Here is an 844-nt window from a genome sequence, read left to right on the forward strand (position 1 = left end):
AGTTTTAAGTAATATGCATTAATAAACATTACTTTACGCATAAAAAATAGTTTTTAAGAGTTTTTGTCAAATGATTTATAATATAGTATAAATATTCTCAGTAATAAGAAACTTTGAAATTAAATTTTTATGATAGATAAATGGTATTATATTTATAAATATATAAAATATTTTACTAATATAATCAATCTCGTAATATCTAAAATGAAAAACTCTTTCATTTTTTTAATATATAAAATATTTTAATAATATAATCAATCTCGTAATATCTAAAATGAAAAACTCTTTCATTTTTTTAATATGGGTCGTTTTCTCTTCCGGTTGCATCATCCATACCCAAATAAGCAAAAAGAAATGTGATTGAAGTACAAGGAAACGAACTTGACATAACCGAGCCTTTTTTTTGTGTTTTACATCAAATACCGTAAACCCACAAAATAAAATTATTAAACATGTTTATTTAATATATTCAACCCTTAATCTTAAACACTTATTGCAACGCTTTTACATAGGTCATATAAATTGTTTTGGTCCTGTAAATTGATGACTTACAGTCTATTATGACATAAAGACATTTTTTTATGTTCTATAAATATGATTTTCTTATAATGATAATAATGATATTTTTCTCATTACAAATTAAATCAGCATTTCATCAAGGTATCAGACAACAGATTGCTGATTTTAACGTACAAAAGATATAAGCTTATGTAAATTGGAATGAAATAACCGAGCAACACACATGTTCTTAACCAATCAAACATCTTTAATCCTTGATCTTAAACACTCCAAGGGTAGCTTCACCCTCGCCTCGATGTTCAAGGAATGCATGATGAAAGTCTTC

At 25.2% G+C, this 844-nt stretch overlaps 1 protein-coding gene across 1 annotated transcript in view; it reads right to left on the bottom strand.

Annotated features, from left to right (window-relative positions):
* The window catches only part of LOC112508157 (protein DOWNY MILDEW RESISTANCE 6-like), a 5,707-nt gene that overhangs the window by 2,994 nt on the left and 1,869 nt on the right, over nt 1-844 (bottom strand). The window contains exons 3-4 of the mRNA XM_025112934.1: nt 743-747; nt 173-199 (exon numbers count right to left, since the gene is read on the bottom strand). Of these exons, the coding sequence (XP_024968702.1) occupies nt 173-199; nt 743-747 (32 nt within the window). The remainder of the gene's footprint in view (nt 1-172; nt 200-742; nt 748-844) is intronic.

This window comes from Cynara cardunculus (assembly GCF_001531365.2).
Source record: "Cynara cardunculus var. scolymus isolate 2C chromosome LG 2, CcrdV1, whole genome shotgun sequence".
Classification (NCBI taxonomy): Eukaryota; Viridiplantae; Streptophyta; class Magnoliopsida; order Asterales; family Asteraceae; genus Cynara; species Cynara cardunculus.